At 53.1% G+C, this 13,017-nt stretch overlaps 1 protein-coding gene across 1 annotated transcript in view; it reads left to right on the forward strand.

The window, feature by feature from the left end:
- Positions 1–2,146: 2,146 nt before the first annotated feature.
- The window catches only part of LOC114055158 (myosin-7-like), a 32,260-nt gene continuing 21,389 nt past the window's right edge, over positions 2,147–13,017 (forward strand). Inside the window, exons 1-31 of the mRNA XM_027878992.1 lie at positions 2,147–2,423; positions 3,338–3,395; positions 3,886–4,103; positions 4,532–4,675; positions 5,113–5,269; positions 5,389–5,416; positions 5,658–5,769; positions 6,079–6,171; positions 6,261–6,324; positions 6,518–6,616; positions 6,709–6,812; positions 6,897–7,035; positions 7,120–7,238; positions 7,347–7,496; positions 7,678–7,848; positions 7,993–8,302; positions 8,383–8,450; positions 8,588–8,675; positions 8,788–8,905; positions 8,990–9,113; positions 9,307–9,443; positions 9,524–9,650; positions 9,764–9,892; positions 9,964–10,206; positions 10,526–10,702; positions 10,817–10,962; positions 11,059–11,149; positions 11,819–12,208; positions 12,299–12,425; positions 12,528–12,646; positions 12,990–13,010. Coding sequence (XP_027734793.1) covers positions 3,903–4,103; positions 4,532–4,675; positions 5,113–5,269; positions 5,389–5,416; positions 5,658–5,769; positions 6,079–6,171; positions 6,261–6,324; positions 6,518–6,616; positions 6,709–6,812; positions 6,897–7,035; positions 7,120–7,238; positions 7,347–7,496; positions 7,678–7,848; positions 7,993–8,302; positions 8,383–8,450; positions 8,588–8,675; positions 8,788–8,905; positions 8,990–9,113; positions 9,307–9,443; positions 9,524–9,650; positions 9,764–9,892; positions 9,964–10,206; positions 10,526–10,702; positions 10,817–10,962; positions 11,059–11,149; positions 11,819–12,208; positions 12,299–12,425; positions 12,528–12,646; positions 12,990–13,010 — 3,996 coding nt within the window. The 5' untranslated portion in view covers positions 2,147–2,423; positions 3,338–3,395; positions 3,886–3,902. The remainder of the gene's footprint in view (positions 2,424–3,337; positions 3,396–3,885; positions 4,104–4,531; positions 4,676–5,112; positions 5,270–5,388; positions 5,417–5,657; positions 5,770–6,078; positions 6,172–6,260; positions 6,325–6,517; positions 6,617–6,708; positions 6,813–6,896; positions 7,036–7,119; positions 7,239–7,346; positions 7,497–7,677; positions 7,849–7,992; positions 8,303–8,382; positions 8,451–8,587; positions 8,676–8,787; positions 8,906–8,989; positions 9,114–9,306; positions 9,444–9,523; positions 9,651–9,763; positions 9,893–9,963; positions 10,207–10,525; positions 10,703–10,816; positions 10,963–11,058; positions 11,150–11,818; positions 12,209–12,298; positions 12,426–12,527; positions 12,647–12,989; positions 13,011–13,017) is intronic.

Below are 13,017 nucleotides of genomic sequence, written 5' to 3' on the forward strand. Positions count from 1 at the left end.
ACTACATCAGGCTGCAAGGCCATTGTGGAACCCCAGCCATGGTTACTGCCTGTATCGAGTCAGGTCCCATAGGGATCCCGCCAAAGAAGGGGCAAAGGGGTCAGGTCAATTTTACCTGGCAATAAATCCTATTTCTTTTCCCCAGATTGAGTGTAAGCCCATCGCGCCTGCGATGCAAACCGGCAGGGGAGCACGGCTGGGGTGGGTGGGAGGTGGCTCTGATGGCAGCTGGCAGCACTTGGAGGGAAGCACGTATGGATGGCAGATGGGGCAGCACAGAAACAGCTTGGTATGATGGTCAGGAACACAAATAGTCAAAGAGAAGAGATGAGAGTGCTCTTGGCACCGAAGAGAAGTGCCAGGAAAGGAAGCTCGGTCATTACAGAGTGGGTGGGGGTGGGAGGGGGTTGGAAGCCCAGAGAGGTTTTGTCTGGAGCGACACAAAAAGCGCAATTGTCAAAAGTAAAGTCAAGAAAAGTTCTAGCTCTGTCAGACAAAATCAAGTTCAACTCAAGTGCTCTTCAGCCAAGGGAGTAGCAGTGGCTGACCTTGCCTTTCCCAGGAGGTTGAGGAGCTTCTTGAAGGACAAGGAACACATTCCAGGGAAGGAATTATTTGGTAGCAAAGTGCCTGGGTGGCACAGCCCTAGGGTTATGGGGACTTTGTTCTGCTCCCCATCCCTGTCTTCCAGCTGATGGTCCTGGGTACCCTGGGAACAACTGGTCTTACTATTAAAGACTGAGGCCAAGGAGGCATGAAGTAACTCAGTGTTTTCCTCATCCCTGCCGCTATCTTTTCCCCCATATCCAATAAAGAACTGGAGCGAATGATGAAAAATTTGGAGAAAATAAAAAAATTGTGGAAATACTGGGGAAAATCAGGGGGAATTAGGGTGAAATAGAGGCAATAAAGGGAAAAATTAGGGAAATTGGGGAAAATAAAGGGATATTGGGGCAAATTATTGGTGGAATAAGGGGAGACTTGGGTAGAGTAGTAAAAATCATGGGAAAAAGATGAAAAATTGGGGAAATTGGGGAAATAAATTTTAGTTGGGGGAATTAAAACACATTCAGGGAAAATTAGGAGAAATTGGGGATTTGGGGGGAAACTGGAGTGAACTGGAGCAAATTTGGGGAAATTGGGGAAAATAAGATAATTTAGGGGAATCAGGGAAAATCTATAAAAACTTAGAGAAGTGTAGGGGAAATAATGGAAAAATTAGGGAACCTGGGGCAAACTGAGGGAGAATAAGGGGAAATTTAGGTGAAAAAAAGACAGTAAGAAAACTTTGGGGAAATCTGGGGAGAATTAGGAGAAATTAGGGGAAATGTAGGGAAAATTAACAAAAAGGGGGAAATTAGGGGGAAACTGGGGTAAACAAAATTTGGTGGAAATTTGGGGAAATCAGGGGGAAGACAAGGAAATTTGGGGCAAATTGCAGGAAAACTGAGGAAATCTGGGGAAACATCAGGGGACACCAAGGAAACTCAGGGCAAATTGATCAAAATTTGGGGAAAACAGGGGAAAACCAAGGAAATTTGTGGCAGATTGGGGGACATTTAGGAAAATCAAAGGAAAACAAGGAAATCTGGGGGGAAATCAGGAAACTTTGGGGGAAACTGGGAAAATTAGGGGAAATTCAGACACCTGAGTCCCCTATAGGGAGTTTAGTGGCATCTATGGGGCCTGGATGTCTGCGTTTACCTAGCTATTCTTAGGTGAGATATGGGGGTCGAGAGGGGGGAAAGGGGGACTTATAGGGCCAGCCCCATATATGGTTACAAGGTGAAGGTGCCCCCCAGCCCCATTGGCGTCACAAACTGATCGGATGTCAGGAGCTGGGGAGGGCATGTCCCAAAAATATCCCATTGTGGGGGGAGGGGGAGGGAACAAAGGGATGGGAGGAAGGGCCCAGATGCCTGAGTTCCCTCGAGGGGGAAGGGGGGTCACACCTGTCCTTTGTCTGTCTGTCCCCTCCTCCACCCAGAGGGGGAACTTGGGCATCTGGGCAAGCCTTTTGGCTTGCCTCATTCATCCCATAATAAACCGTGGAGGGGGGAGGAGGGGGGCTACAGGGGGCCCCTACAGGACTGAGAGGGGGGTGTCGTATGGGCTAGGGGAAGCCCTGTGGGGATTCTACGGGGCTAGGAGTGGGTGTTATGGGGGAAGCTGTAAGGATTCTATAGGGGAACATATAGAGGTCCTGTGGGGCTGGGAGTGGGTCCTATAGGATCACGGGACTGGCAGTGGGGGGACACCCAATAGGACTGAGAGTGAGCCCTATGAGGCTGGGGGGAATTACAGGGGTGAAATGGAGGGAAATATGGGAACCCTGAGTAGAGTCCTGTGGATTTCTTATAGTGCAAGAGGGGTGTCCTATGTAACTGGGGGAGACCTATGGAGCTGAAAGTGTGTCCTATGAGGTAAGGGGGAACTACAGAGGCCCTGTGGGGGTGAGATATGGGGCTTCTGTGGGGCTGGGGGAGCTCTTTAGGTCCAAAGGGGTGACTGGACCCCTTGGGGCAGCGAGGGTCCTATAGGATGACGAAGCGGAGGGGGCCCCTATGGAAGTGGGGAGTGTCCTGTAGATCCATAGGGGTCACCATGTCCCCATAGGGCAGTAGGGCGGCCTTGAGGTCACCTGTCTGTCCATGCCCGCCCTCCCCCCTTCCCAGTGACGCAGCTGGGGGGGGAGGGGGGGATATAAGGGGGATCCCCCAGCCAGTGCCTGCAGATCCAGGGGCAGGTGGGGCAGGGGGCACCGGGAGCACTGTGAGGGTCTGGGAGGGGGCTAATGGGAGACTGGGGACAATTGGAAGGGACTGGGAAAGAACTGGGTGTATGGGGGAACTGGGAGGGACTGGGAGGAAACTGGGAGGGTCTATGGGGGAACTGGGAGGGACTGGGAGGGCCTAGAGGAGAACTGGGAGGGTCTATGGGGAAACTGGGAGGGACTGGGATGATACTGGGAGGGTCTATAGGGGAACTGGGAGGGACTGGGAGGATCTATGGGGAAACTGGGAGGGTCTATGGGGGAACTGGGAGGGACAGGAATGATACTGGGACAGTCTGTGGGGGAACTGGGAGAGACTGGGATGATGCTGGGAGGGTCTATGGGATAACTAGGAGGGACTGGAATGATACTGGGGGAGGGTACTGGATAAATCCTGTGGGGATATTGAAACTCACTGAGCAGTACTTGGTGGGGGGGAAGGGGGCAGTGAGTGAGGTGGTATGTGCTGGTGTAGTGGAGAATTGCTGGTGGGGCTGAGGGGGATGCTGGGATATACTGGGACATACTAGGACATAGTGGGGGGCTTGTTGTGTTCTGGACCAGGACCAGAGTCCCCCTGAGTCTGCACTATCATCCCCTGACTCGGAGATCACTGAGAGAGGTGGGGCTGGGAACTGGGAGCACTGGAAGGAACTGAGGGGTGTCTGGGGGAACTGGGAGGGGCTGGGAGGGATGGAGAAGTACTGGGTTGTACTGGGAGGTGCTGGGGTGGTGTAAAGGGCAGGTACTGGGGAAACTCAGCTTAACTGAAAGGAACTGGGAGCACTAGGGAGGGTACTTGGACTGCCACGGAAGAACTTGGGATGGAGATAGGGACAACTGGGAGGAACTGGGAGCACTAGAAAGTAACTGGGAGCAGTGGAGAAGGATGGGGGAGGATGAAACCACCACCAAAGCTGGACTTCAGATGGGGCTGAATGGGAGGACTGGGAGCTCTGTAGAGGAACAGAGGTTGGGGCGGGGGGCAACCAGGAGGAACTGGGACATATGGAGAAGAACAGGGGATGATGAACCAAGGAAGGAGTTGGGATGGGGTCAACTGGGAGGAACTGGCAGCATTGGGAGGGTCTGATCCCTTCTGCCCCACACAGCCTCACCCAGCGCTACCATGCCTGACGTGGAGATGGCTGAATTTGGGGAGGCCGCCCCCTATCTCCGCAAGTCTGAGAAGGAGAGAGTGGCCGCCCAGACCCGCCCCTTCGACCTGAAGAAGGACATCTTTGTTCCTGATGAGAAGGAGGAATATGTTAAGGCCACCATTGTCAGCCGTGAGGGCTCCAAGATCACTGCTGAGACCGAGCATGGCAAGGTGGGGGCACCCCAGCCACACCTGGGACACCAGGACCTCAAAATAGTAACTCCATCCCACATGGGACACAAAGAACCCAACCCACTTTCTCTAGAACCCAAGAAACATCTAGACCTCAACATACCTTCAGCAGCACCCACTGGATTCTCAGACCCCACAGCATCTCCTCTAGAACCCAGGAAACATCTAGACCCTTACTCCCCTACCCTAGCACCCACTGGGCACCTAGACTCCCTCCTACCCTCTCCATCAACGAAGGGACACCCATACCCCAAACCATATTCTCTATCACTTGAGGGACACCTAGAACTTCTCCAGCTCCCAAGGAAATACCCAGATGCCCAGGTCCCAGCCCTACGGGAGGAAAAACCTGGGGCAATTTCTTGCCCTGTCCTCCCAAACCCTGGTGTCCTCTTTACCTTGAGCAGACAGTGACGGTCAAGGAGGACCAGATCATGCAGCAGAACCCCCCCAAGTTTGACAAGATCGAGGACATGGCCATGCTGACCTTCCTCCATGAGCCCGCCGTCCTCTACAACCTCAAGGAGCGCTACGCCTCTTGGATGATCTATGTGAGTTGGGAGCCAATGAGGTTCTCCAGACCCCATCTGAAACTTGGATAACCCTTCTCTAGACCCATTGGGCCAAATAGACCCAAGATACCCTTTCTCCAGATCTCATGGGGCACCCATAAATGGGATGTCCCTTCTTCACACCTCTTGAGCCACCTAGACCAAGATGTCCCAGACCCTTTGGGACACTCGAAACCAGGATATCCCTTCTCCAGATTCTAGGAGCCATGCAGAACTGGGATATCCTCTCTCCAGACTTCTTGGGTCCCTCAGACCCACGATGTCCCATCTCCAAGTCACATGGGCCACCTAAACCCAAGACATCCCTTCTCCAGACCCCTTGGGCCACTTAGATACAAGATGTCACTTCTGCAGACCCCTTGGACCCCTGGTGGGGTGGCATCTCATGACTCTGACCCACCTACCTCTTTCTCCAGACCTACTCAGGGCTCTTCTGTGTGACTGTCAACCCCTACAAGTGGTTGCCTGTCTACAATGCTGAGGTGGTGGCTGCCTACCGGGGAAAGAAGCGGAGTGAAGCTCCACCCCACATCTTCTCCATCTCTGACAATGCCTACCAGAACATGCTGACAGGTACGGGCCTCCTGCAGGGACCTCAACCATATCCCCTGATCCTTTTTGGGGAGCAGAAGATGTGGCGCAGAGCCAAGGTGGACTTCAGAACCTCATGCTTCTTCTCCTTGTCCCAACAGATCGGGAGAACCAGTCCATCCTCATCACGTGAGTGACCTCATATCTAAACAATGTCCTTGGCCCTGCTCACCTGGCACATAGCCCCTTCTCTTCTCCCTCTGAAGCCATGCCCACTGGCACAGCCAACCCTTTCTCACCACCTGGACTTGTCTGTGGATATCCACTGTCCACCTACTGCAAGTCCCACTCCCTCCCCAGTGAGTTCTCACCCCTAGCATCATAGCCCTGCCCACGGCACTCAGCCCTTGCTTTCCTTGGCTGCCCTCAGCGGAGAATCCGGAGCGGGGAAGACAGTGAACACCAAGAGGGTCATCCAGTACTTCGCTGTCATTGCTGCCATTGGTGACCGTGGCAAGAAGGAGACGGGGGCCCCAGGCAAGGTAAGGGCACTGGGTGGGGGATGACAATATCTGATGCCTGTCTTTCCAACCAACCACACAACGTATCACCCAAACAATTACCCAACCAACCATCCATCCAAGCAACCATCTATCCACCCTTCCATTCATCTGTTCCAGCTCCATCCCTCCAATTAACCATCCCTCCATCCACCCATGGCATCAACACAGCTCCCTGCCCATGCAAACCTATATGGACCTCTGTGTCCTCCCACCCATCCATCTCAACCTCACAGCCCCAACTCCTGCCCTTCCCTGTGACAGTCCCACCACATTGTCCTATCCTACCAGGGCACTCTGGAAGACCAAATCATCCAGGCCAACCCTGCCTTGGAGGCCTTCGGCAATGCCAAGACTGTTCGCAATGACAACTCATCGCGATTCGTGAGTGTTGGGAGTGAAACCTACGGGGGTGGTGTCTGTGGATTGGGGGAAAAGGTGGCCACCTCCACCTCCTGCCACTGCTTTCTCAGGGGAAGTTCATCCGGATCCATTTTGGGGCCACTGGGAAATTAGCATCAGCTGACATTGAGACCTGTGAGTAGGCTGAGGGCTCCATGAGAGGACATCTGGTTGTCCATCCACCCATCCCTCCATCCACATGCCCATCCTTCTCCTCATCCTACCATCCATCTACCCTCCATCTCCTCAAACCTCCATCCATCCATCCATCTGACCCTCCATCTCCTCATCCCAACTTCCACTCATCTTCTCTCCATTTCCACCTCAGACCTTCTGGAGAAATCCCGTGTCATCTTCCAGCTGAAGGCTGAAAGAAACTACCACATCTACTACCAGATCCTCTCCAATAAGAAGCCAGAGCTGCTGGGTGAGCCATGCTCCCACCCTACCCACAAACACTTGACCCTGCATCCTTTCTGGAAGACTCTTGCCTATCCCAACCTCATCTTCTCCTTGCAGATATGATGCTGGTGACCAACAACCCCTACGACTATGCCTTCATCTCCCAAGGAGAGACCACAGTGCCATCCATTGATGATGCAGAAGAGCTCCTGGCCACGGATGTGAGATGAGGGGCCACTAGCCAGTGTGTGTGTGTGTGTCTGTGTGGGCTGGAGAAGACCTTAATCCACATTTTTGCCCCATAGAGTGCTTTTGATGTTCTGGGCTTCACCCAAGAGGAGAAGAACTCAATCTACAAGCTGACAGGTGCCATTATGCACTTTGGCAACATGAAGTTCAAGCAGAAGCAACGGGAAGAGCAGGCAGAACCAGATGGCACCGAAGGTTGGGTCCAATCAAGGTTAAGGTGGGAACTAGGGTGAACCCCATGGTCCTTCCAGGTTCATGTTTTCTCCTCTGCATCCTCAGAGGCGGACAAGTCAGCTTACCTAATGGGGCTGAACTCAGCTGATCTTCTCAAGGGGTTGTGCCACCCTCGGGTCAAGGTGGGCAATGAGTATGTCACCAAGGGGCAGAATGTCCAGCAGGTGAGTAGGACATCCCCAAAACCTCCTCCCTTTGGAGTCACATGGTGCCATCTCCATCAAGGAGGACACTGAGAACCCCTTCTGACCAGTGGAATGTCCCTCTTCCAGGTGATTTACGCTGTTGGGGCCTTGGCCAAGGCTGTGTATGAGAAGATGTTCAACTGGATGGTGACCAGGATCAACAACTCCCTGGAGACCAAGCAGCCACGGCAGTACTTCATTGGTGTGCTGGACATCGCTGGCTTTGAGATCTTTGATGTGAGCCTTGGTTGACCCTGTTGTGTTGACCCCACTGGGTGTTGAGTTAACCCTACTAGACAGTCAGGTGATCCCGTTTTCACTGGTTATTCTGTTAAGTTCATTGGGTCTCAGGTTGACTGCAAAGATCTTGTTAGGTGTTCTGTTGACCCCATTGGCCATCTCCTCTCTCCTTCCCCAGTTCAACAGCTTTGAGCAGCTCTGCATCAACTTCACCAACGAGAAGTTGCAGCAGTTCTTCAACCACCACATGTTCGTGCTGGAGCAGGAGGAGTACAAGAAGGAGGGCATTGAGTGGGAGTTCATTGACTTTGGCATGGACCTCCAGGCCTGCATTGACCTCATTGAGAAGGTGCCACTTCCCTCTAGGGCCTTTGGGGGCTGAAGGGGCTGCTGGGGAAGGGCCCTTCAAGGTGGAGCTTGCCAGAGATCTCAAAGTTGGGCAGTTGGGTTGTTCTTGGTGTTCACTATGACCAACAAGGTCTTCTCTTCCCAGCCCATGGGGATCATGTCCATTCTGGAGGAGGAATGCATGTTCCCCAAGGCCACAGACATGACCTTCAAGGCCAAGCTCTTTGATAATCACTTGGGCAAGTCAGCCAACTTTGGGAAGCCACGAAACATCAAGGGGAAGCAAGAGGCCCACTTTGCCATCGTACACTATGCTGGCACGGTAGACTACAATATCATTGGGTGGTTGCAGAAGAACAAAGACCCCCTCAATGAGACAGTGGTGGGGCTCTACCAGAAATCAGCCCTGAAGCTCTTGGCCAACCTCTTCGCCAACTATGCCGGGGCTGATGCACGTAAGGGGCACCCCCTTCCTGAACATCTAGGGCTCTCCCCACCCTATCCCTCACCTGTCTCATCACTTCTTCTCCAACAGCCGTGGAGAAGGGGAAAGGAGCCAAGAAGAAAGGTTCCTCCTTCCAGACTGTCTCTGCCCTGCATCGGGTGAGAGTCCAGGGGTTAATGGTGGATCCTAGGGTGTTTGGGCATGAAAATCATGTCCTAGGGCAGATAGTGGTCCTTGCTGGGACAGGCTGGGGGGCATCTTCATTTTCTTCATCATCTCTTCCTCCATCCCCCAGGAGAACCTCAACAAATTGATGACCAACCTGCGGTCTACCCACCCTCATTTTGTCCGCTGCATCATCCCCAATGAGACCAAGTCTCCTGGTGAGCCAATTCATGAGGGTTTATTCAGGGAACAGCAGTGGTCCCTGGCCAAAGGTGTTGGGAAGCCACACTGTGGGGCAGACCTTGACTCACCAGTCATGATGACTCACAGGTGTGATGAACAACCCCCTGGTAATGCACCAGCTCCGCTGTAACGGGGTGCTGGAGGGCATCCGCATCTGCCGCAAGGGCTTCCCAAACCGCATCCTCTATGGGGACTTCCGACAGCGGTAGGCACTGAGGACATGTGGGAAGAGGGTTGTCAACTCCACTGGGGCTGATCTCAGGATTTTTCTGTCCTCTCTGATTACCAGGTACCGCATCCTGAACCCTGCTGCCATCCCTGAGGGGCAGTTCATCGACAGCCGCAAGGGCGCCGAGAAGCTCCTGGGATCCCTTGATATTGACCACAACCAGTATAAGTTTGGGCACACCAAGGTGAGGTCATGTGGTCTCCATTCCCTGTGGTCCCACCATACACAAGGTCTCCATGGTGGTACCAGGTTGACTCCATGGTCCCACCATCCACTTGTTCACCTGCACACCTGAGCTCACCCCATCCACCCTACCCACCCCTTCCTCCACCAAGCCTCCAGGTCTCAGCAGCACTTAGCTTCATTTCTCCTTGTAGGTCTTCTTCAAGGCTGGGCTGCTGGGGCTACTTGAGGAGATGCGGGATGAGCGCCTGGCCAGGATCATGACCCGCTTACAGGCTCAAGTTCGTGGTTTCCTCTCCCGTCAGGAGTTCAAGAAGATCCTGGAGCGGAGGTAGGTAGAGATTGAAATGGTGTTGGGTCTAGCTTGAGTTGAAATTGCTGGTGACTTGCATCCTACTGTGCCTTCTCCAGGGACTCGCTGCTGGTGATCCAGTGGAACATCAGGGCTTTCATGGGGGTGAAAAACTGGCCTTGGATGAAGCTCTACTTCAAGATCAAGCCCTTGTTGAAGAGCGCTGAGACTGAGAAGGAGATGCAGGTAGGACAGAGCCATAGGTGGGGCAGGTGGGTGGGCAGATAGGGAGAGGGGAGGGTATGTGGGGACATAGAGGAAGCAATGAGACTTACAGGGGACCTTTGTGCCTCCTGAAGAACATGAAGGAAGAGTTTGGGCGGCTTAAGGAGGCCCTGGAGAAGTCAGAGGCCCGGCGGAAGGAGCTGGAGGAGAAAATGGTCTCCATGCTGCAGGAGAAGAATGACCTTCAGCTCCAAGTGCAGGCTGTAAGTGACCTAGATGCCCCAGCCCCTCCCTCCTTTTTCCTTCACCCTCCCACCAATCTTCCCCCTTCCAGGAGCAAGACAACCTTGCTGACGCTGAGGAGCGTTGTGACCAGCTGATCAAGAACAAGATCCAGCTGGAGGCCAAAGTGAAGGAGATGACAGAGCGGATGGAGGATGAGGAAGAGATGAATGCAGAGCTGACGGCTAAGAAGAGGAAGCTGGAGGATGAGTGCTCAGAGCTGAAGAAGGACATTGATGACCTGGAGTTGTCTTTGGCAAAGGTGGAGAAGGAGAAACACGCCACGGAGAACAAGGTAAGGGTGGGGAGAGATCTTGATTTCAAACCGTGGGGACTTGAGATGTCTCGAGCCAAAGTGAATACGTTTTGAGAAGACCCATGGGTGGTTGGGTTGGGTTGCCAGGACCCAAGGCTGTTCGGGCTTCCAAAATTGAAGCGTGGTTGAGTTGAGTCATGACCCAAAACTGCTTTGATTGGATTGTGATAACCCAAGGATGGTTGTGTTCTCCTGTGTCCCTGGACTTAGGCCCAGCTCAACCAAGAGCAAGAACAACTTCTGTCTCTTGTCCTACCTCTGGTACCAAACTGAAAGCTTGACATTTCTCTTCCTGCAGGTCAAGAACCTCACAGAGGAGATGGCTGGGTTGGATGAGATTATTGTCAAGCTAACAAAGGAGAAGAAGGCTCTGCAAGAATCTCACCAGCAGGCACTGGATGACCTTCAGGCGGAGGAAGACAAGGTCAACACCCTGACAAAGGCCAAAGTCAAGCTGGAACAGCAAGTGGATGATGTGAGTGTGGGTCAGTCCTGCCACAGGCACATAGCTGGTGCCTAGGAGTCTGAAGGTCCTTCTGTGGTTGGTGTTTGTGGGGGGCTGATGGGTGTGTCTCTGCCTCACTAATAGCTGGAGAGCTCACTGGAGCAGGAGAAGAAGATCCGGATGGACCTGGAACGGGCAAAAAGGAAGCTGGAAGGTGACTTGAAGCTGGCTCAGGAGAATATTATGGACCTGGAGAATGACAAGCAGCAATTGGATGAGAGGCTGAAAAAGTAGGGGCCCACCCACCTGCTTGTCCTTTACCTATAATGACCCTCTCTGCTGAGCAGGTAGGAATATGACTGCCTGGCGTTTCTCCCCACAACTAGGAAGGACTTTGAGCTCAACGCCCTCAATGCCAGAATTGAGGATGAGCAAGCAGTTGCAGCCCAGCTCCAGAAGAAGCTCAAAGAGCTTCAGGTGAGGTGGGCTTCAGCTTAGGGTTCAACCAGGAGAAGGAACTTGTCCTCCCCATTTTCTTCACACCCTTTTGAGAAAGACCTAGACCAGCATGCCGCAAACCTGAGGTCTGAAGCCCATGGCCTGTCCCTTGGCCTAGAACCTCCTGTCACTTATCACCTTGAAATGACTCATGGGCTCCTGGGCAGGTTGGCTTTGGGGTAGGTTGAGCTGAACCAGTGGGTCAAGAGTATTCAAGGTAGTGGGGGCACCTTGGGTAGGATCATCTGAGCTGAGCAGACCATCTGATATGGATCACTTTAACTCTGATGTCCATTGAGAAGGCTGTGTGGAGCTGTCTGATCCAGGCAGCTCTAGGGTTGGTTGAGCTGAATGTCTTCAAGACCAGTTGAGCTGAAGAATCTCAAGGTAGTTTGAAAAGGTGAAGTGTCTTTAGATAAGGTTGGGTTGATCTGGAGAGCTTGAATCTTGACTGGGTTGAAGAGCACTGAATAGGATCAAGTCTGGTTGAAGTGAAGGATCTCCAGTTGTCTGGGTTGAGCTGAAGAATCCACATGCAGTTGGGTTGACTTGAAATGACTTAAAGACTCTCCAGCTTGATTGGTTGAACTGAGTGGAGGAGCTGGGTGAAACCAAGTCACTGACAACATCTCCATCCTCTGAGCACAGGCGCGGATTGAGGAGCTGGAGGAAGAGCTGGAGGCAGAGCGAACAGGCAGGGCCAAGGTGGAGAAGCTCCGCTCAGACCTGTCACGGGAGCTGGAGGAGATCAGTGAGCGTCTGGAGGAGGCGGGTGGTGCCACATCTGTGCAGATTGAGCTCAACAAGAAGCGGGAGGCAGAATTCCAGAAGATGCGGAGAGACCTGGAGGAGGCCACCCTGCAACACGAGGCCACAGCTGCTGCACTGCGCAAGAAGCACGCCGACAGTGTGGCCGAGCTCAGCGAGCAGATCGACAACCTACAGCGTGTCAAGCAGAAGCTGGAGAAGGAGAAGAGTGAGCTTAAGCTGGAGCTAGATGATGTCGGCTCCAACATGGAACAGCTGATCAAGGCCAAGGTAGGAAATAGGTCTCCTGCCATGAATGAACAACTCTTCCATTGCCCTCTCGAGGTTTTCTTTTAACTTTCTGCCCTTCCTGTCTCACAGGCCAACCTGGAGAAGATGTGCCGTACCATGGAAGATCAGATGAATGAGCACCGGACCAAGTCCGAGGAGGCTCAACGCATGGTCAATGACCTTACCACTCAACGAGCTAAGCTCCAGACAGAAAATGGTGAGAGGCTTGTTCTTCCCTAACCCAACTGACTATTCTTTGCCCAGTGAGGTGGCTTTGTGGTGTGTCCAGTGAGTCACTGTCCACCATTCCACCCCACAGGTGAGCTCTCCAGGCAGCTGGAGGAAAAGGAAGCCTTTATCAACCAGATGACACGAGGGAAACTCACCTACGCCCAGCAGCTGGAGGACCTCAAGAGGCAGCTAGAGGAAGAGGCCAAGGTAGGGCTTTGTTGGGGAGGTCAGTGGGGCTAAATGTCAATGGTGAAGTTGGTTTGGTACTCAGAGGGGCAGTGGGAGAAAATGAGTTGAGGGTCTTCTGGATGTTCAGTAGGGTTGGTGGGTCTCAGGGAGGTTGGGTTGGGGTGGGTTGGGTTGTGTTGCGCTGGGTTGGTAGTAAGGATGTTGGCTGAGTTGGCCCAGAGGAGGTTGGGAAAGGATGGATTGGTCTACAGGAGTTCTGATCAGCTTGCAGTGATGAAAACAAAATCTTGCTGAGTTGAAGAAGTAGATATGGACCCAATGGTTCACCTTTTCTTCACTTGCTCTCTCTTCAACTTCCCAGGCCAAGAATGCACTGGCCCATGCCCTCC

This window comes from Empidonax traillii, unplaced genomic scaffold (genome assembly GCF_003031625.1).
Source record: "Empidonax traillii isolate 1590-97213 ecotype Southwest subspecies unplaced genomic scaffold, ASM303162v1 scaffold48:size2401408, whole genome shotgun sequence".
In the NCBI taxonomy this organism is placed as follows: domain Eukaryota; kingdom Metazoa; phylum Chordata; class Aves; order Passeriformes; family Tyrannidae; genus Empidonax; species Empidonax traillii.